General features: G+C 34.2%; 1 protein-coding gene across 1 annotated transcript in view; it reads left to right on the forward strand.

Moving 5' to 3' along the window:
* Positions 1–17733, forward strand: part of LOC147067489 (uncharacterized) — a 381851-nt gene extending 364118 nt beyond the window's left edge. Inside the window, exons 3-6 of the mRNA XM_085953861.1 lie at positions 11006–11145; positions 11452–11549; positions 12387–12473; positions 13289–17733. Of these exons, the coding sequence (XP_085809987.1) occupies positions 11006–11145; positions 11452–11549; positions 12387–12473; positions 13289–16027 (3064 nt within the window). The 3' untranslated portion in view covers positions 16028–17733. The remainder of the gene's footprint in view (positions 1–11005; positions 11146–11451; positions 11550–12386; positions 12474–13288) is intronic.
* The last annotated feature ends 4966 nt before the right edge of the window (positions 17734–22699 follow it).

A 22699-nucleotide genomic window follows, 5' to 3' on the forward strand; every position in this document is an offset into this window, starting at 1 on the left:
AGCGATAGTGTCTCAGCATGTTTATAATACCCAGTTCAAAGCCTATCTAAGCCACCGACATACTGTTATAATATCTAATATAGTGAGCTTTTGATAATAATTTGTATTACGCATTGATTCTTTCTCTTAATATGATTGTAGATATACCTATACCATATTATGTTATTTGATGATCATATTGACGAAGTTAATCTTGCAAATAGCTGCTTCGAATAACATTCACGTTACGGTGGTATACCAATGTAATAGATTTCTAATCTAATCTTTGCCTACCAAGTACCGGCCCACTTCCCCCCGAATAAGCTTTTCATGCTTGAAACGAGGCTTGGAGTATGTAAGCAGTTACTTAAGAATCCAGTCATATACGATCTGTAGAATCCCAAGCATGTAATGTTATAAATGTTGTAAACTGCTAAGCCTTGTCATATCGATTAGCGAATTCAATTCAATTCAACCTATTGAACCTAGTTATCTAAATATAATATTCTTATTAAACAATGTTGTATTGAAGTATTGTGTTGGAAGGTTTGAATTAGGGTTTGGTTCCGGAACCCCACGCGATTTCTTCATCCCGAAATCGCGGTGTTAAAAATGTTGGTACCTATCATGCATAGATTTATAAGTTATAAAAAGTACTTTTCATCAAGTAGGTATGTAAACTTCAGAAACAAACTATTTTTATCGTGTGATTATGCACTATATATATACACTTAAACACTAAATTATTAATCAAAAAAATGCTATTACAGTACAGACACAAAAAATAGTGCACAATTTTCCCGGTTTTAGTTTAATCTTGGGATTAAATGTTCTGTGTTTGGAATTGAAATCCTTATGACATACCTATTTCTTTTTTAAATGATTGGACATCTCGATTAATAATATTTATATTAACATTATATATCATTAATGATACATACTTGTTCGAGTCTATTATACCTATTTAATTATAAAAAGTTTTCCGAAAAACAATTGAATATAATGTGCCTATTTTCCGACAAATAATATTTTTTTAAAAAATGCAATCATGTCGCAATCCTAAGGTATTCCATAGTGTTTAAAAATAAACCAAACATTTCAGTAAAAATGTTACATTATTCCGGTTTTAGATCGTATTTTCTCGTACGGCGAGTCATAATACTACTAATATTCATAATACAATACACCTGGTCAGTCTCAATATTACATTATATTAATAGTTCAGCATTACTTTGCGAACAAATTCATATTGCAAAGCCATTTATTATTGCAGATGTGTATCCAACATAAGCGCGACTTCCATTATTTGAAAGTTTGTTAGCAGTGGCAGTTACATAGTTGAATTAGGCACACGGCCGCGCCCTTTCGTTTCGGTTCCTTGGACTGTGTGAGTAATTACGAAGCTCATGCTGCGTCTCTTTGCCAGGATTGCCTGCCACCTTACCCACATTTTGCTACTCACGTTACGAAGATACTACGATGTATTATTAATTTGCGAATGATTTTATTATCCTATAACACTCTCGATAATCCACTAAAACTACACAACCATAATTAATTTTATATTTTAAATTAGTAACATATCATTAATTATACATACCTATTTACTTGATTTGTTGGGGAGTAGAATATACTACATACCTACATACATTTTAAGATACATATTAATTAAATTCAGAGCTTTTCTTGCATTCCGCTGTTCACTGTTTTTAAGCCGCGTCGTTTATACCTACCTACTACATAGTAGAAAATTAATTGTTACTTATAATCTTCATAAAATATATTTGACCTAACAATAACAATCTGCTCCGCTTTTTCATTAATATAACTAGGTAAGTACATGGTAATAATAATGAAAACGTTTTTTTTTTAATTCCACGTAAACTATAATCATCATCGGGGCACTACAACCAAATGTGGGTCTTAGTTGCCTGCATCTACCGTAAGTTTCTTTCACTGCCTTAGTCACAGGACAGGGATGCTTTGTTTATTTACACAATCTAATCATCTCAGTCTAGATTCCCCGACCCTCATTCTGAAGAGTAGCCTCTTAAACGGCACGGTGTCTCCTTGAGACATGGCGTGCCCAACGGGGTCAACACTGTACAACTTGTATAGTTCGTACGTGCTATCTTCATTTCTACGGCGCAACATCTTCATTTTAAAGACATCCTGTTCCCTCTCAACTTTATTATTAATCGATCACTGCGATCTATGTGTCAATATGGACATGTTCAGGTTTTGCAGGACTTTGTTTTAGTTATACAGAAACTAAACAACTAATATAATGTATTTTCTCAGAAGTGTTTTTCAAAATTATGTATGTTCAATAATTGGAATGGTACATTCTTAAATCTTGTGAATTATTCGTTGAATAAAATAAATGGTTAATTAAAAATTATTAGCAAGTTCGAGTAAGTTATAACATAAAATATTGGAGAGATCCGTGACGTCGGTTAGTAATTAAAGTAGTAGGTACCTACTTTGATTTAATAAACAAAAACCGGTTGCCAATAGTAGCTTGATTTGGAAGAGCGCTGATGAGCAGGCATTAAAGGCCAATAGTTAAAATTTGTCGTAATTAATATGTCACTTTGTAGCATAGGTAGTGGACAATGCGCACGGGGCGTAAACCCAAGAGATGCAGGTTCGATTCCTGCCGGGTGGGTCTTACTTTTTTCAAAAAGATTTTTTCTATTGGTTATAATATTATATTTTCTCAGAAATGTTTTTCAAAATTATGTATGTTTAATATGAAACGATTTTGTAGTCATGATATTGTTGATTACAGACAATAATTAATTGTTATGGACAGGTATATATATTAATTACTGAACATCGTAAATGTTACCGTGTCCCGTCAAATAGATTAAGTACTTTTTAGGCAGAGGTTGACTTCCGTTATTCCATCCCCAGCAGCAAACCGAAACAAACGACTTGATTCTCAGCGGGCCACTATCATTATTACGCAAGTTGTGAGCAAGCAAGTAGACCCGGCGGTGGAAGTTTGGGCTGGTCGAGTCGAGAGGCAAAGGTGACCGAGCCGAAGCCGCGGGTTAGCCGCTGCGGCGACTGGTGGTTGACCTTTATAAACAATGCGCCGCGGGCAATCGCTATTACTTCTTTCCCATATTACCGAATGTGTTCCCGCATAGAGCGGTCATTTTATGTATCGTTCAATATCGACATGCATGCGGAATGCGTTATTTTCGTTATCACTGCACTGCTGGATGAATGCCTCACATACCTCCTTCCACTCGTCTGTAATTGGGCGTTTCCAAGTCGCAGAATATGTTATACTTACCTACATCAAATCTCGTCCGCCTGCAACGTGTCGAATACGTCGATGTGACGTCATCGTTATTCCAAAAACACACGTTGCCAAATGGAGCTCCGCAAATTGGTCGAATGCGACTGTTTAGTTTGAAAAAAAACATCTGCTGTTGCAATCGACAAGTTGCATGCTTCTCGGGCACCGAGTCGAATACGCCAGGACGCATACAAACACCTACGAATTGGTCATTCCGATACCGGCTCGCCGATCGCCTCATCCAAATATATATACGTTTCGAAGGTTACGTTCGGCTGTCGCTAGGTATATCTGCGTGGTCTTCATATGCAACACCGGATCGCCGTTGTTGGAAGGTTTGATTTATGGCTGTGCGGCAGACGAGGCGAGTTTAAATGTGAGAGCCGGCTTATATATATACCATAGCTGATGCAATACCTACCAAACTTTACAAATTAATAAGAGCTGAAATATCTATAGGTATAAGCTATATAACACTATGCAGGATACCTAAAGAAGTGTCTTAAGAATTGGTAAACTCAAATAATATGTAGACCAGCATACGGTCGTAGGGTTATACCACCTGAATATCGCACACATAACTGTTTCCTCGAGTCAAGCCTTTCATACACCATTTACGACGGGTGCAAGACTAGTCAATGCGCTCCCTGAAGACAGACATTTTCAGTGATATGCCGTGTATTTTGTTTTTTTTTTCTACTGTATAAAATTGTTTATGTTTTATATTTCTTCTTCTCTCTTGTGAGGGTAATGTTTGTTACAATGTAGATCTCATGTTGTAAACGTCCTGAATTTTGATTTGTTATGTCCACACTCTTTTGTTTTATTAAATAAATTAATAAGATCGAATTGTCTAAATGTAAAGGCGTCGATAAACTAATTATTATGACGTCATAAAACTATATGAATAGCGCGCTCGCGCCCTTCGTCTATGATCTGATCTGTCTTTATAACGCTTGTATGTCGACTCTGCAACTTACATACGTGAAAGTGTTTATTGTTTCTCGATCATCTTCTCGCCGTCTATTCTATACTTATCCCTATTAACCTGACAAGTTACCTTCAAAACAACGGTCTACACTTTACAGTCTATACCTAAGTGAGATAACTGTGCATGCTTATCACGAGCCTGCATATAAATTTGGTCTTTGGTAAATCGACAATGGAACGAGAGTACAATTACACCATCTCTAGACCCTTTCAATACAAATAACATGATTCCTTTGCCTGCTTCCCTGAGGGACTTAACATATTCATCAACGTTTACAGTGGCTGCTTATTGCCTCGTGAGTAGTGGGTACATACCACTGATTTCGCGATATAATTGTTAATCGATTGTCTCGATCGTTGCTATTTCAGCAGATTAGTAACGTTTTGGTGACATCGCGTATAATTAATTGTTTGTTCTTCTACTTTATAATTTAGTTGCAAAGGGATATTCTTAAACAATAATTTAAAGGCTGAATCTCAAAAAGGGCATTGAGGAAATTATGAACTCGAATGGAAATCCATTATGACTGTTCTAAGCAGAGATTGGAGGCCATAAATGTATAGAAAAGCATAATATAAATGATGTGGTAGTGTTTTTTGTCTTTCATATAATTTTCATCTCAAACACTTTATTATAAGAAGTAGGTATAACTCAATAAAGAAAATCGCCAGTTTCTCAATATTTCGGTAGTTATAATAATATATATTAATTTAGCTCCAAATATAATAAATAATATATTCATTTTCTCTATTGACACAATAACTACGCATATTATATTATAAAATAAAAATGTTTCGATTTATTTAATGTATCGTAGATGTTTTCGCCTTATTCGACATAATAATAGGAACGATAGCTGACAGTAAATCTTGACATCGGTACGTGTGAATTTTCCGGTATTATAGGATCGGAAAAAATAGATGGGTTTATTAGTTTCCTTCCATGTTGAATCTTCATAAAAAATACGCTAAACAAAACACTCAAATGGAATAGTACAAAACTTAAATCCATTAGAATTTAAATCCACTAAACGTAAACACATAAATTATATAGCTTTGTTTATTTTATTAAATTTGCCCACTGTTGAGGATCGTGACTAGGTTAAGGATTCTTATGTATTTAAATATGTTTTTGAGCGGGGGGGCCCCACAACAAAATATCAAAAGTATTTATCTGTTTCAGACAATTTTGAACCATTTAAGCCCTATTTGTTAGCACCTATTTTTAAATATGTTTGGATAATTACATATTTTTACATAGTCTAGGTTTAAGCAAATATTTTCACATACACTCAAAATTTCATTTCAAAATCCAAAAATTCCAACTCTATTTCAATAGCAAAAGAAATAATGGGAAACCGTTCCATAAAAAAATAATAATTGGCATTCATCACCTCAAATTATGGTCATCTGGTAAACACAATTGAAATGTTAGAATCATCTACAAAGTCACTAGTGGAGCAAATTAATATTTTAAACAGTACATCTGTAACAATCTGCAACAATGTATCTGTAACAAACACTAAAATAATTAGCCAACATTTATATTATATTTTCTTCAATCCCGGGAATGAAAATTCTATCGATGATTGCAATCCTTCTTCTTCTTATTGTGCCACCCCTAGCAGAGGTCGGCCACCATCAAGGCGATCTTAGCTTTGTCATCTGCTTCCCGGAACAGTTCAGTGGAGCTGCACTCGTACCAATCACGGAAGTTCTTAAGCCACGAAATGCGGCGTCGTTCTTCTGCTACGCTTACCATTCATTCCTTGAATGACAAGTTGGGGAATGCTGTATTTTGTCCTCTCATAATGTGGCTGAGGAACTGTGGTTTCCTGGTTCTTGTACTACGCAGAACTTCTCGGTCCTTAATATTATTATTTAACTAGAAAAAATACCAAGTGGCAGTCTCACCTGTCAAAATTATTTGATGTAGCTTTGTTCTGTAACATAAAATATTATTTTGATTAAAATCACATTTAGACTTTATTACTGCCTTACCTTTCCGTCACTCATATACTCGATATGCTAATACTGCACTGTAATATGCCAAACTGTTATGAGAGTTTCCTACCATTTGTTTTCTTTCGCGATCCGATTAAAGTAACCGATTCCTTTATTTTCGTGTCAGTTTATTTTTCAACTTTAGATTATAGAATTTATTTACGTTTATGAGTGCCTACCTATCTTTTCTTTCACCTTAACCAATTAAAACGGTTTTTTCCTGTCTCGCTCTCCTATATAATATATAATTAAGAGTTCTCTCATGAGCTACAGTTAAATCAAGACAGAAATTTATATAAGGTTATTAATAGTATTCATATAGGTACGTCATATAAACTGAAAAATATATGTTATATTCCAAAAGTGCGGTAGCTGGAAACGATTCAGTTTTCTATGTTTATAATAATGAAACCAATTCCATTTCGTTAGTTAACTTCCCACCCCGATGAACCATTTTGATAATAGATTATTATCCTTTTTAACAATACAAGTCAGTAATGGCGTCGTGTATTGTGATGCAAATTTTATAAGATTAAACGCGGAGTTAAGCCGGCGATGGACGACGCCCGCGACGCTTTTCCACGGACGGCTGACGCTGTGCGCCTCCTTCGCGGCGATTATTAACCGTTCAGCCGCCCAATGGGTTAAGCTTTCAGCTCGGTCGGCGCACAGAGGCGGGCGGACACGATTAATGGCCCTACGAAAGAATTGTCATCGCCTTTTGACAGTCAATTGTTTCGTTGTGTATTTTTTTGTAATCTTATCTACGTGATCTGATTTTTTTTCTACCAAATGATGTGCGTCCGGGAAATCTATCATATTTTTTTGTATGGTCGCCAAATAGCTCAACTTTCTACGATAGTATCCAATGTATGTTAAGAATAATAATATAAAATAGACTTTAGCGCAAATCATCTTAATTAATTTAGTCTAGTTTAGTCTTAGAAACTGTTTTTTGTGTGTACCTACATAGAATTCATTTCTGTTATTTGACAATATAATAACTTAGGTATTTGAGAATGAAGATGAGCCACACCCTTTTTCCTAATTAACGCCATTTTGTTCAATATATTCTTATATATTATTAGGAATTCAAATTTTAGAGAGATGGAAAATACAACACTGTTACTATGAACTTTATTTTATGGAAGCACCTAATATGTTACGTTTAAGATTGGTAGGGGCACTTTATCAATTTTAACATTAAACTAACAACAACGAATTTAGTACCTAAGATGAAAGAATGCAAATTTAGTTTACGTATCTTTCCACACTTCTGTAAAATATAGGTATATGTAGGTACTTATCATAAACTTTGTTTTTACGATAAAATAATAATTATGTAGGTAAGCACCCGACAATAAGCTTTATCGTAGTACAGCAAATATTACCACATATTATATCTTCGTTTTCGTGTTCCTCGCTGTTGGGGATAGTGACTCCATATACCTAAATGTCATAGTTATCCTTCAGTGATCCCTACGGGCTGTGTGAAATGTCCGTAGCGTCCTTCACTTGATCGTAACATGGAATACCGATCTTCTTCTTCCGCATCGACCATCGATAAGGACAAGCCATTCTAAACTATCATTGTCACTTCAGGCTATGTATTTGGTTAAAGAATGACACACTCCTTTGGAGGAATATTTCAGTGACCCAAACCTTGCATAAATCTTACGCCTTTCTGTTTTATGATCGATATCTTAAGGCCATGCATTAGTTGAGGCACGGTCTAAAAAGATCGTTGCTAGGCGATGTGCGGATTGCGGGTCGCGGGTGAAAATGACGCCTGTCAAACGAAATATTATTTCTCATATAAATCCAACATACGTCCATTTTATGTTCTGTTTATTATTCTATTAGTATCAATAATAATATATTCATTGACATGTTTGCTTTTTAAAGTAAATGGGTAAAGTTTTTATTCATCTTTACACGATTTTAGAATTAATTGGCCCGTCGCCATCACGCAGCAAAGTGACGTGCGTCCGACTCCACGTTCTCTCAATGAATGCGAAGCAAGTACAAATTTTCGTCGCGCGTACAGTTGAACATTATTTGGCGTTTCACTGATGCGTCACCTTAATACTGAGAAGGTGTCTTAGGTGAAAAAAATAATCCAACCACATAACAGATTGTGTTGCATGGTTCTTCTAAATTACAAAAATTAAATTTCATAAATGGGAAATAATGTTAATAGATAATTATAATATAAATATATAGGCAATATTATTTTATGATTCATTTTGATTTAGAATACGGTTTTATTAAAACTTCGGATTATCGACATCCACAGCGAATACATTTTCAATTTTCAATGCAATTGAATTCAACCCAACAACGATATCTATATCCACTTCTATATGCATTCGGAAACTGTCTGGCGCGAGTTTCGGGATTAGATGCATGCTTGTATCTCAACCACCGCATTACGTACGAGATAGCGGGTTGCTGGCTGGTAGCTACTATACTCCGTACGAGTAAATCGATCGCAATCTTCCCCGGATATCCGAGAAAAGAAGTCGGATTTCCCTATCTGTAATGTATTCTCGGCAATGCATCTTCCGGACTGAATGCACAGCCCCCTCCTCCGAACCCTGGCTGCCTTAGCGACGGACTCACCGCGGAATTGAAACCAGTTTTATAATATAAAAAAAACGAAATAAAGAAAAAATGAATTTACTCAGTACTTCTTGGTAAGCCAAAGCCACGGCAGATAATCACGGCACGGTTTTAAGATTCAGTGGCGGTCCATCCGGTGGATTGAGAAATTGGTAGGATTAGTGACTAAGCTCGAATAATTATTTTCTAATATTCGTTCAATGTTTAATATTCGAAAATACATCAGATTCCAGATTGGACGGATTAAGCGTAGATTTAATCTGGATAATTACGAAATACGCTTATAATTAATTATTGCAGTTATATTATACTTCTGCATTCTACTCTCTACATTAATAAATAATGTGAAATGTGTATCATTTGGTTTTCACCATTTAAAATATATGAACATATTACCATTGATAAAGCTCGCCATGTGAGCGAAACACATGTCATAAAACACTATTTTCTTTGTGGTTAAAACAACATTTCATACAGTATCATGAATTACCACTAGAGGTTGTAAATTTTCTTCAAACTTGGGGGTTCTTGGGGGGAAGTAGGTGGTAAAGAAGTGTTGGGTATCTTTCTGCCTTGGGGCATGAAAAGCAAAAAAAGCCCTTGACTTTCATCCGAATTAGGTGTTTTGTAATTCGCCGATGATTATTTTTGGTAAGAAAACGCCTAAAGAGTCAAATTTGATTTTAAACGAATTAAACGAAATTAGCCGGCGGAAAATTTTGGACCAAAATCAATCTCGATTTCTCGAGAAAAAAGATTTTATCCAATTCGACAAATTATTGAATTTCGAGAAACGAACAAAGTCAAAAAATCCCAAGCCACCAATACACTAATAAACGCTGATTTTTTTTGAAACGGTTATATTTATTTATCTATTTTCAATTTACTTCTCAAAATGTAGACATCTTTTTACAATATACATACATACGAAAACGTTTTTTCGCTCCTCTGTTCACATTTACAGTCGTATTTTCATACTCGTAGCATGGTTATATTATTATGACGGCAAATAAAACTCAACAAGTCGATAAATAAAATCTTCATACTACAGTACAGTACTACACAACATAATCATACATATATTTTTTGTATTGGAAAAATTCCTGCAAATTTTAATGATTAACAAAACATTTATAATAAAACACCCATTAGGACTACGAATAATCAAATCGTTTTCTCTTTATGTGTAATAATTATAACTTTATAAACTGAACTATTTTTTTTAATTTTGCGTTTATCTTTACCCTTTCGTTAATAGCCATGTGTGACTTCTCTGCACACCCCATAGTATGTACACAGCAGGAAGTTTGAATGGAGTTAGGAAGAGTGCTCTATCACTCGGGTGGTAGATTGGATTTAGCACAACCGACTAAGTTTCTTAGTTGGTTAGCAAGACTTGCTACACTTGCTGCCGGAGTTGTGTCTCGGTTTGATACACTTTTTAGGGCTCGCCTTAAATCCCGAACGGGACAGGACTCGGACTTCTGGAAATATAGTTTTAGAGCAGAGATTCTACATTATTTATCATGTACTCATTTGCAGATTATATGTCAAATTACTTCATCATAATTATTAGATATTTAATTTTTTTGAGGTGGTAATTTACTAATTATTAGATTATTCAAAATTTCTCAACAACTTCTCGTAATATTTCTTGTATTAGGCGTTAGATATTTCCCATAAATCCTGTTACTCTAAAAGGTATAAAACATATCAATATAAACTAAAAATGTTGAAGATAACCTTCTTCTATACATATGAAGTCTTAAGCATATGAAAATGAGGCAAAAAATTATATCTGGGACCTCTAACTTTTATACAAATTCATGTGAAAACTCTGTTCGATATTTATTGCATACAAATGGCACTTGCTTCAGCGATTTTTATTGGTACACCACGGAAGGCTCCATCTGGAAGAAGTTTCAATATTTATTTTGTACAACTTATGGAAGAGGCTGATTTTCATTGGAAATATACTATTACTTTCTAAACACCTTCCAGACATAGCTTTTAACCTCACTTTTCCATTCTTGCACATTATCATACCATGGCTGTATAATTTTGACTTTGTGACTAATGAGAATTAATTATTGTTTCCAGACCTCCGGCACATCATGGTGCGGCGATACTTGCTGGAGCTGGTGCTCCACCTTCGTACGCCCCTCCACCCCGTGCTTTCTTCACTCCTCCACTGCCCCCAGAGTACCTTAACCCATTTGCTGATAAGCCAACACTTCGAGGTAAATCTTTAACTATTTTTTTAATATACCTCTTTAAAGAGTCTTTTAAATATCAAATTAATACCAGAATATTGTTAGTATTTATGATTAACGCACTGCATTTGTATCAGATCATTGTCTCGCTCTCCAAGTCATGAAATAAATGAAACATGTAATATTTTATATGCGATCAAAATAGTCAATATTTGTACAGTGGTCTTTTTGTTTTTATGAAATAACAAGATAATTAGACTTATACGAATTTAATTTTTCTGTTAAACTTTCTTGATTGAACTGTAACATAATTGTATGGCTATTCATTTTCAGGGACAAATGCTGAGGGTGGAGGTTACCTAAACAGAAGGCCGATTCCGCCTCCATCACTTGTGCCAGGTCACGAAAGGATTCCCATCAGGGCTGGACAGGTACATCAATAATATAGAATATTACAATGAAAATAAACTGGATGTCAGATAATATCTACTTTGATTATAATTATTTGAAATAGATGGCACAGAACTGCAGCTGAAAGGTCCATACTCTTTTAATGTCTTCGTATTTGATTTTAAAGATCCATTTTGAATGGGTGGACAGGTCAAAAGTCAAAAATCAAAAGTTGTTGAAAAAAACCTTCTTTTGTGGGGATGACATCTAAATGTATAAAAGTGAAGCTGAAAAGGAGCCCTTGATTTAATAATTCTCATACAAATTCTGAAGAGTTACAAAGAAATTTGTTATTGGTTGCATTCAAAAATGCCACCAATGCTTCAAATTAAAACACTCTTCAGCGATTTTGGTTTTGAACCCTTAGAAAGCCCCATCTGACAGCAAAAGGGATATTTCAACATACTTGGGTTGATAATTTTTTTTCTCTAATAAACAATATGTGGTGGCATGGTTTGGTCAGTTACTCACATACTGCAAATGATTTTATGTGATTGTTTATGTAAATAAGGTTGGTTAATTATTTAAAAAAAGCATCTTTTCGGCTTGTAACATTAATATCCAAAACTTTTTTTTATCTCACTACGGTTCTGACAAATAAATCTCAGTACATAATGTGTGAAGCTTGTTGCAAATGTATCTGCAACGCGGAATGAGAAGCTAATTTATTTGTGATCTTATTTCAGTTTAACTTTCATACAATATTAAGGTCCATCTTCATCAAAAATGGTAACTTTGATCCATTCACTATTAGTCTTAGTTCTATAGATGTTGGTATATATTATGCAGATGTTTTAAATATTCTTTATTATTTCTAGGAGGCTACATCTCCTCAAGTGCCGTCACCTCCTATCCCTGGTGATCCTCACTTGAAGAAAAAAGCTTTGAATACCCCTAGCCACAAGGTAATTCATTGTATTCACTTATATATTATATTATTATCTATAGTGTGGAAGATGATAATTTACTAATCAGACAGTTCAATAAAATTATTACAAAACTTAGGCAGATTATTCCAATGAAAAATTTTATGATGATATTGAATTAACTATTTCTTTTATTCAACGAATAATTTACAAGATTTTAAGAATGTGCCATTCTAATTATTGACGCAATTAAGGCCATGCATTAGTTGAGGCACGGTCTAAAAAGATCGTTGCTAGGCGATGCGGGGACTGCGGGTCGCGGGTGCAAATGACACCTGTCAAACGAAATATTATTTTTCATATAAATCCAACATACGTTCATTTTATGTTCTGTTTATTGTTCTATTAGTAACAATAATAATATATTCATTGACATGTTTTCTTTTTAAAGTAAATGGGTAACGTTTTTAGTCATCTTTACACGATTTTAGAATTAATTGACCCGTCGCCATCACGCAGCAAAGTGACGTGCTTCTGGCTCGAGATTCTCTCAGTGAATGGCAGCGAGTCCAAAATTTCGTCGCGCCTACAGTTAGAAATTATTTGGCGTTTCACTGATGCGTCACCTTAAGCATGGCAGTCGTATCATAGTGGTAATGCACAGGGCGCGATATCCAAGAGACGCAAGTTCGATTCCTGCCGGGTGGCCGTTTCTATTGGCTATATTTTCTCATGAGTGTTTTCAAAATTATATATGTTCGATAATATTAAAGTTTAAAATTGATAGGTACAAGATAAACTAAATTCGTTCCCAGAGAACTGAATTTTAATTAGTTTTTTTATCATAATTTCAGGTGAACAGTGACGGCAGTCTAGATTCAACAGGTCTTTCAATAGACGATCTGAGATCGCAAGGCTCCATCAGCTCACCGGAGCAGGCGAACTTCACTGACTTTGTGCCCAACTCCCTCAACATACCCACCATCTCTAGAATTCTGTCAGGCTCCAACGGTCGCAAAGAAGTCATCCCTGATATCTTGCTGCGGACGGTCACCGCAAAACCGCCAAGCCAAGGTCCCGATAATGTGGGACCTAGAGCTGAAGTGGCGCCTCGGAACAGGACTGCAGATGTCGGAGCCGGAGTGAGGAATGCAAATAGGGGACAGGGCATCGAAAGGACTGTCGGAGATAAGGATTCTTCCACCGAAGGTTCCGCTCTCCCCGTCATGGATCCGGATATGGGCAATCTCGATAGGCCGCTCTTGACTGAATCCAATGGAGAATCTAATACTAGAAGAAATCTTCAATATGCTACAAATAAGAACACTGATATTGTGGACCCCGGAGATAAATTAAATGCACATCACGGTAATGCGGCAACACAGTCTACATTTGTTTTGAAAGATTTGGAAGTATCCACTGAACGCTTTCATAATCTGGCCAATGTCAATAACGATGGCAAAGTTCAGTCGAAGCCCACCAAAGGCGGTAACTCTGTTTCTCATCGCCAACAAAATAGTACTTCATCTACTTGGCCCGTGATGTGGGACGTTCACATTTACCTCGCAACGGCGATGTTCACAGTCTTAGCTGTCTTTTCAATATTCAAGATCATTTGCTACAATAAGTTCTCTCATCTCTTCACCCAGAACTACTTCATCATTTTACATCTGATACTCGTTCTCGTATGCCTCATGAGGATCTTTTACATGTGCTACGATCCATATAACATTAACAACTCTCTTCCCATGTATTTGAGTGAAATTTTACTTCATATTCCTGAGATATTTTTAAGCATCGCATTCTCCACCACCATTCTGTTCCTCCTGATCAACAGTATTAATTTCAAGAACAGCTGTTATTCATATATAGTTCGTCCGAGAACGATAATAGTTGGTGGACTGCTGCATGTTATCTTCTGCATCATGCTGCATGCTATCGAGAACACAAACTCTGTTTACAAAAATCTAGATAATGTAGAGAAAAGAATCTTGGGACTCGTGTGCCAGGTCGTTTACGTCCTGATCTGCCTGACTCTTGGACTATTGTACCTGTACGTATACAGGGCGTTGAAGAAAGTTCTTCAGAAGAAATCCCACACTTATATCCATGGTTTTCAAAATCTATACCAGGCGATTCATATCAATTTAGCGACCGCTCTACTGTTCATTCTTCTGGCAGTCTTGCAAATTTATGGAATATTCGGAATCAATATTCAAGTGAATATGACGAAATTTAACTGGCTACAGTGGGGATATCAATTTTCTTTGCGATTCATCGAAGTCAGTATTGTGGTTTTAATATCTTGGGTGATCAGCCTTAAAGTCGGTGTCGTTGCCAGCTTACAGCATGAGAAAAGCGACGGCCACAAGATATCCGGACTGGGCTTGTTCCCATGTACCGCCAGCTCCAGCAATGAGCAGATTGAAACTGACTATCCGGCCATATGCAGCACAAACACTAATCTTCACACATATACTTTGAGGACTGGGAAACCTATTTATGATGCAGGGGGGGTACTGGGACCTCATCTGCAAGGGGTTCCGGATCAATGCTTCGCTTCTGGATTCGAAGCGCAACGTTTTCAAATAAATTCTCTCGGAGTCAATTGCGATAACAACTCTATCGCTGAAAATTATTCAGGACATTCTTCAATAGCCAACGCCGCCCACAGTAGCTCCACTGAATCCAGCAATGCCACCTCCAGTCAAGGGGTCACGAACCATTTAATGAAGGGCCACAATCAAGGCGCAGTCAATTCGAACATGCAAGGATATATGGATAATATTTCAGCATCCGATGAGCACTATTCAAATTGCGAACCTCCGATACAGAACTTAGATAGCAATGGTGATCCGATAGATCACGAATATAATGTTATCCAATACGGAAGCAATTCAGATTTTGTTCGAGACATTAATCATAAAAATAACAGTCAGTACAATGGCGGATCCGTGCGCGGTTCTAACAATTTCAAGCATCTATCGTTCGATCGTCTTTCGTCCAGAAATAATTCCGGACACAATTTGAGTAATCCTCGAAAGAAACACAGAAATAAACAATCCCAGAAAAATCAGCAGAACTGTATGACTCTTGGAACAATGGGATACGATCCTAACGCCCACCATTATCATCATCCGCATGTGACGGAAGCCAGCGAGTTTGGTTACCCTTCCGACAACGGTTCATTTCACATGTCAGGAATCCAGACGTTGAATCCGATGAGAAATTATTATGATCCTAACGCAATGATGATGCCGGGAGTCAATAATGTGAGGGAGTCACAGCGCAGGGGTAGAAACAATTCGCCGACCACCTCCATGGTCAATTCGAGTGGTTCGCAAAAGCGGGGTAAAAACGGTGGCCATGTCTTCAATGGCCAAGACGCCCGGCCCAAGTCCACTGACCTATATGGTTTTTCCGAGAATCCCAACAACGATAGGACGTTTACGTCCGCCATCGGAGGTCCGAGTCAAGGATCCTATTTGAATCCGGAGCATGTGGCGGAGAGCGACGAACGGGGCAACGGAAGCATGCTCGTCGCACAAGACGGCTTCGTCCGGTTCAGGCCGTTGGAAGACACCCAGACTTGATCCTCGCTCTCCTCCAGCTATGGAGAGCTGGATTTCTGATACGAAGCTGACTACTCTGATGAAGATCTAGTGTAGTCGGAGACGCAGCATTTAAGTATTACTATTTTTAAGCATCTCCATCCGGATCTCGCGACCGATTGATTCTTTTGAGAATCGGTTCGCCTCGGATTTTATATTGGACAGTCGTTCAGCATCCACAGCTCATATTCATTCAGTTCCTGTGTAAAAATCATGCTTCTATTCGGGCAACATCAGACAGAACCGCTAGGTAATTAATTGACTTCCATTACCTCAGTTATAGCCATGGTTCATTGCGTTCATCTCACAGCCCGATAGCTTTGATGATATTTTACTCTATTCATATATTTTGTTTCTATTTAAATGTATACCTGTGTATTTATGTACTCCTCGGTGTTTACATTTGCCAGAATATTGAATAGATCATTTTAAGGCATTTTCCGATTGCTGTGTTTCATTAACCCTTTGCGCCGGGCTACGGGTCTGCGTCGAAATTGTATAAGTATCTATTATAATTAAGTTATAATTGCGTCTGTCAAAGGGTTAAGTGAAGTGAATTCTACTATACTCTTGTGAAAGTTGTTCAGCTTTAAATAAAATTAACGTTGAACTACTTTGGTGCTTGTGTGATACTACCTTTGATCAGATAACTCTGACGGGATATTCTTTTAAATGCTATGCAAATTTATAATGACAATTATTATTATCTAGTGCTGGCCAAAATACGTATGTATTTTATAGTTTATGGTGTATATTTGATTAAAATGCTAGTGATATAATATGTATATGTGATGTCATATCACTTCTAATGTGGACTTTATGTGGTGTTTTGTATTATATATCGTTCTATGTGCGTGATACGATAGGACTTAATGATTTTCGTCAATCAATGATAATTGCCAATAAAATTAACTGAGTCGTCTCAATAGAAAGGAAATTGTAAGCATGACTCTTTAATGAGCACTTTTTCTGATTTTTGACATTCTGACTAATTTTGTTGTAGTTTCGACAAGTCTGTAGTGATATAATTTCAAACTCCCCAATAAATGCTCTGTCTTTCATTCCAAACTGTGGAATGTATGTGAATTGTTTTATTTATGTCATCCGCAAATTAATAAACTTTCTATTAGAAGCTTGCATAACTAAGTACTGTATGTACCTTTCTTACAAGTTTCTCATAAATATTGATTGCTATCGATTCTATGTTATATTTTTATGGATTGCACTCTTTGCTTTTCAAGACAGAAATTATTGTTTTTATAATCACATGAAAGTGTGCTTTTTGAAATATGTTTTTCATGTTGCAATTTCTTTTCTGAACAAAATTGTACAGTTAACAACTGAGACAAAGAAAATACACTATGGTTGTATTATTTACCATTGTTTGGCATCATTGAATTTATTTTTTTAAGAAAAGTTGGACGTATTATATAAATATTATTGTCCGCAACTACTACCTATCGCCAAGGTGTGAATAAATATGTGTGCGATTTGATGATATCTTGCATTTTGTAATAGTTTTATAGTGAGTATATTTACGGATAATATCTGATCTTTTTTTGAAACAGGGACTTTTATTTAAGCAAATTCTCTGGAATAACGTATTACTTATGAAATATTAAAAGCATTTATTTTTTATATTGAATTGAATCTTTAGCGATAATTTGCAGACAAAAAGAATTTCCTATAATCTCAAGAATGACAATTTTATTTAACTGTTTAATAATTAATTACATTCGAAATATACATTTTAAGGCATTTGACTGACAAGTCGTACAAATTAATCTATTTGAGATTGTGAATAAACAGAAATATCATTTAATCCGATTTTAATGAAACGGGTCTGTAGCTTGCAAAGCAAGCGTACATTGTCTTTTTTAATATTCACTAATTTTCCAATATGCTTTTATTCCGTAAAATGTTTGTTTGAAGTATTTGCCATCATAAAGTTTACTCAACGCAGATCTCACTTAATTAATATATTAGGTAGCTAGTACATAGATACACTTACTTCAATTCATTCTTAAAACAATGGACTGAATTTGCATTTTGTTTACATAAATAATTATTACCATTTAGTGTGCAATAGATGATAATATAATATGATTTCTCACAATGGCTACCATTTTAATTATAATTTGTTTTAGTTTTAAATTCAGCAAAAGAATGATAATATAACATTATAGCAGTTATAAGTACTGTCATATATTATTTTTTTAAATAGCTTATATTAAAAATCTTATCAATGTTTCAGAATTTCAAATCTTATGGATTTATTTAAATAATCTCAATTTTTATATGTTTCCATTTCAATGCCAAATGAATTATTCGGAATAAAATCTTTTTGAATCTATTTTTGTTTCTTATTAAATTTTTTTTCGCTTTGCATAAATGAAATCTTTTCTATTCCGTTAACTACCTGGGATTATGAGTGTAGAAAATACCTACAAAAATATGGAAAGTATCTTGTAATATAAAATCACCGTGTGTAGATATGATTAACTACTGAAATGTTTTCTATAATTGTACCTATTTATACTGTTTACAAATCTTCAAATATTCTATGTAGCTTTCAAATAAGTATGTTAAATACAAAAATCCCTCGAAATGTACAATAGATGTTGAGACAAACTTAGTACAATTACATACTAATCTGAACAGTCTTATGCATTTCAATTTTGATAATATCGATTGTTGCTGTTTGAATTGAAATAATGTGCTAAAAATATGATGATCACTGTGTATAGTATTGCCTAACGATATGGCCTGTTGATATATTAATATAATATACATACTAAATAATTTAAAAATCACAAAATATATATATATATACATAATATGAATGTAAAATATATATCTCAATATATTTCACTTACGTCAGTGTAGAAATGCATACTTATTTGTGTTCCTCAAAGGTTGAATGAATCATTTTGTGTAGATATGAAAAATACTTTGGAATATTTAGATATATAACATATTTTACAATATCATTCAAATCTAATTTATGTGTTCCATGAATCGATAGATACCTAATAGTTTTGTTTGAATTCAGACTTCCTCATTCAACTTGTGAGAAGTACACTATACGTATGCATTGACTCTTGCACCCATGTTATGTATGGAATATACGCATATATGCCGCCATAGTTTTAATGAGAAATATATTTATAATAATAACGAAAATATATTGAATTATATGGTACACATTTAGATAGAATAATGAAATTGTCAGTTTAGAATAGACGATGTTTATTATATGATAAAAAAAATTGTAGTAGGTATGTTAGAAAATGGCACTCACGAGTTCAATAAGAATGCATTGTTGTTGTCCGGATAACCCGTCACATGTTCAGGTAAAAAACAGATCGAATTATATTATCATTGAGGTTATTTTCTTGATTGCTTCAACTTTAATCTGTAAAATAATAAAAGTGAAAAGTCCTGTTCTATATTTTACGCTAACTAGTTTCTATACGTTTTGTATACTTTTACAAAATCAAGGCACAGTAAATATACAGGTATTTTATATCTTTTTATAACAATTAAAATTGTTTCCTCATTCAGTAATAAATGTTCTTAAAGATATAATTTTGCGTACAAAACTACTTCATGTAGTGTAACTATGAATGTGTTTAACTGTTCATGATACAAATTTTCTTTATAGGTAAATTTTTTTTTCACCTAATTTGGTTGGTTTATTTAGATTCTCTTTGCTTTCTGAGCCATATAAATAATGTCATTTGCCTGTGACTGGAATTTAAAAAAAAAACTTATTCTTATGATGGAAATAATGTTACATTTTATATACAATATATGGATTTATATAATTATAAAAAATATATAAATATTATATTGATATGATTAATATTGTGAAGAGATGTAATTCGATGACAAAATAGATATTTTACAAAAAATTGAACATTCTAGATTAAATGGATTTCTAAATGTTTATCGATAGCTAGCACTTTGGATTATTTAAAATATTGTATCTACACACAATTTGAAAATATCTGTGGCAAAATGAATGTGTTTTCTTATCATTTATACATCATTTAGGCACTTATTTTATTAACTCTCTGAAAGAAGAATTATTTTATATAATACATCCAATTCCAATTATATATATTCAAAGTCCGAAGTGTAACATATGGTAACATATCGTAGGGACCTATTTATAATCTCTTCTACCGATTTAATGCCATACAAAATATATGTGTCTGTGTACTTGGATGAAATTTGTTTATTTTGTAATAGTAATGCGGATCATTAACTTCACATTGTCCCAGATATTTTCAGCAACTTATTAATATTATATAATACTATAACAATATAAATGTAATATATAAATACTCTGAAAATTATTGTTGGTAACTGTGTATTGCATCGTAATATTATTAAAATGGAGGATAGCCGATGACTTTTTTAAAATTATAAGAGATCTAGACTTACAAAACAAAATATTAATTAATCGATCAGAGTTTGGTGCTTTTGTTTGGTTTTGTAATTACGACACACTTTTGATTTACTTTAGAATCATTACATGAGACTAAATTGTAACTTTTTTGTCGAAACTATTACATGAAACCATTTTATTATCTGTTTTTTCAATTGCAACATCTGTAAATATTCACGTATCAACATGAAAGAAGTGATGGCAAGTTCACATAGTTTACATGTAACCATGATATCAGCATAATATGAACATCGCCTACTAAGAATCTAGGAAAAAATATATGTTTATTATTGTAATGGAAACAACGTAATATATTGCTTACACTGGAAACTGATTGCATAATTTAAAGCCGAGTTTTCATTAGCGAGCCATAACTGTGACCGTTGCAGATACTGTAACCAACTCTAGGTGTGGACGCGACGTCAATGATTTCCATGTAACCGATGGCGAGCCGCCGTATCCGCAGTGTTCGTTCTGAGCTGAATCATGTCAGACAAATTGATAGCCAGTGCAGCGTATATTTTTTTAGACTTTTTACTCGATAAAGACAAACGTTGTCGACGACGTTGGTGGAATCATGACAAGTATGAAAGAAGAAGCAGTTCTTCTTTACTTACTGTTTTGAAATATCAAGACATCAGTGGTCATTACAAGAATTTCACACGAATGAGTCCTACAGAATTTGAGTAGGTATGTAATTAATTTGATGGGACCTAAGATTGAGAGAAAAAACATAAAATTCGAGGAGCATATATATCAGTGCTAGATAGATTAGCTATAACCTTAAGATATTTGGCTACCGGCTCCCATAGCACTGTAAACATCAATTAAAAGTAGGCATTTCCTCTCATTCCAGTATCCATGTTCACGTAAAAGATGTACAACAACACTATAGAAGTAATTTCATTGTTCGCGGCGAGCAACGGGTATCACACTCAACGTCGACGAGCGACTGCGAGCCTCTCTTTGATTCGCGGCAGAAACTGACGAACGACTGGTCACTGCGAGAGCAGCTCGAGCTGCTCATGTCAGGCTCGCGAATTAATTATTAGGTGTCCATACTGATTGTTGTATCTGAAACGGTTACAGTTACGGCTCGATAATGAGTACCCCGCTTAAAAAAGCCATCCATTATTGCATGCATTTAATTTTATTGCATTTGTATTTTATAAGACATTTCAATTGTATCAATTAATGAATATTTTCGTTATTTTTATATGTTTCTCATTATATTTAACATGTTTTTTAATTTCATTTATTGATTGCATTTATTATTCCTATTTTAAAATCTATATTTTTATAATAATTTACTGTGTTAGCAATACAAATAGTTTGATAAAATATTTGTTGTTCCTATGAATTTCTTTAATCATTTGCATTATTTTCAGTTACATTTTTTTCTGCAACAAGAAGTCAAATATATATGTATATTTATTTATTTATGTGATTTCTGTGGATGAACTCTATCACTATGTTTGATTGAAATCATGTTTGTATATTAATTATTCTTAACACCCTTGTATAAAAAACAAAACTATTTAGTTCTGTAATTTAATTTTCACTAATTACTATGTAACAACATGACAAATTATTACTCTCTATTTATAATGAGTGTTTTTCAAATGTATTGGTAAGTCCGCCCAGTTCTGTTTGGTTTTGAATATTCAACAGGTATTTGAAAAAAATCATAAAATAGATTCATTAATTTATACAAATAACATTCACATTCCTAAGTTTCTTGACAAAATAAAATAAAATGATAATATTTTCATCAATTCTGATGTTTCATTATTATCAGATATGGCTCCTTTTCAGTATAGTTTAAAATTCTGTGATATAGATTTGTTTTAAATCAAATAAGCAGCCATTTTCTGACCATTATTGAAGCGTAAGATACGAATTTCATTAATATTTTAGAATCGTCCGTTTTTACTCAATTGCCTATCATTTTTATGCTTGCCGTTTGTTTAATTAGCTTGTCTACCATTTAATTGAATTATCTAAACAAATATTTAATTGACACAGTTTTTACTCAGTCATAATTGAATAAATACTGTCGACTTTATCTTTGATAAAAAATAAACGTAATGTGTTTCCTGTACTTAAACAAAAGAATACAACACGAAAATATGTTTAATTCTAACCATAATAAATAAATGATTGTACAAGGAATAAATACATTTATTTCATCCTCAATTGCT

Source organism: Rhyacophila brunnea, unplaced genomic scaffold (genome assembly GCF_057557595.1).
Source record: "Rhyacophila brunnea isolate RB1 unplaced genomic scaffold, BYU_Rbru_1.0 scaffold_4, whole genome shotgun sequence".
In the NCBI taxonomy this organism is placed as follows: Eukaryota; Metazoa; Arthropoda; class Insecta; order Trichoptera; family Rhyacophilidae; genus Rhyacophila; species Rhyacophila brunnea.